The sequence below is a fragment of the Choristoneura fumiferana genome, unplaced genomic scaffold (genome assembly GCF_025370935.1).
Source record: "Choristoneura fumiferana unplaced genomic scaffold, NRCan_CFum_1 Sck3bRy_378;HRSCAF=999_pilon, whole genome shotgun sequence".
Taxonomy (NCBI): Eukaryota; Metazoa; Arthropoda; class Insecta; order Lepidoptera; family Tortricidae; genus Choristoneura; species Choristoneura fumiferana.
In genome coordinates, this window is record NW_027413020.1 from 58,536 (window position 1) to 59,452 (window position 917).

At 59.8% G+C, this 917-nt stretch overlaps 1 protein-coding gene across 1 annotated transcript; it reads left to right on the plus strand.

The window, feature by feature from the left end:
* Window positions 1–211: 211 nt before the first annotated feature.
* LOC141445160 (uncharacterized) lies at window positions 212–539 on the plus strand (the record flags this gene model as incomplete). The annotated part of the gene is made up of 1 exon (XM_074110945.1): window positions 212–539. A coding segment is annotated over exon 1 (328 nt), but the record flags the coding sequence as incomplete, so codon positions are not given.
* Between the last annotated feature and the right edge of the window lie 378 nt (window positions 540–917).

Here is a 917-nt window from a genome sequence, read left to right on the forward strand (position 1 = left end):
GAAACTTACTGGTCTCGAAGAGAGGCGCATGCGCGGGGAAAGGCTGGCCCCCAGAGAGATAGCCCATGCTCGACGAATAGTCCAGAGGCGCATGCGGGACCGCTGGAAGAGTGACCTGGAGGACTGTCGCTATGGAACCAGAACTATAGCGGCACTCCTCCCGTCGTTCGACCAGTGGTTAGACAGAGAAATTGGTGCACTGAGTTTCCGAATGGTGCAGATCATGACGGGGCACGGGTGTTTCGGCCACTACCTCAGTCGTATTGGCCGGGAACATGACCCGCTGTGCCACCACTGTGGAGATCCTGATGACACGGCCCAGCACACATTGGAAACGTGCAGCAGCTGGGATACGGAACGTCTGGTGTTGGCTGCGGCTTTGAGGACAGATGACTTGTCGCTCTCAAACATAGTGTCCAAGATGTTAGAGAGTGAGGAGTCATGGAATGCGGTGACAGAATTCTGTGAAGAGGTTATGTCACGAAAGGAGGAGGCGGAACGGGAGCGCGAAGAAGACCCTGGCGCTCCCCTGTTCCGGCGTAGACGGAGGGGGATAAGGCGTAGGCGATTTGCCGCCCGCCAAATCCCCCAGTAGGACCAGCGGGTGGGGGATGGGGGTCCCCTGCTTGCATTGCACGGTCCTACGAGTCTGGGGGAGGAGTCGAAACGTTGCGGCTTCACCCCCCTTGGCGCGGGTAGCCCTGGCATAGGCCAAGGCCGCTGAGAGGCGTCGCGGTTGAATCTTCGGGACCCCGCGGCGCCTACAAACCTCGGCAAGAAGGCAACGTCGGAGTGGTTTTAGTGGGTATGCTCCCCCCTCCCCTTCCCATAGGGAAGAGGACGGGGGAGAGAGCCCCACATAACCATCCGGGTCTCCCCGGGCCCGGTGGTACTCGTAACGAGTTTCCACTCCGTTA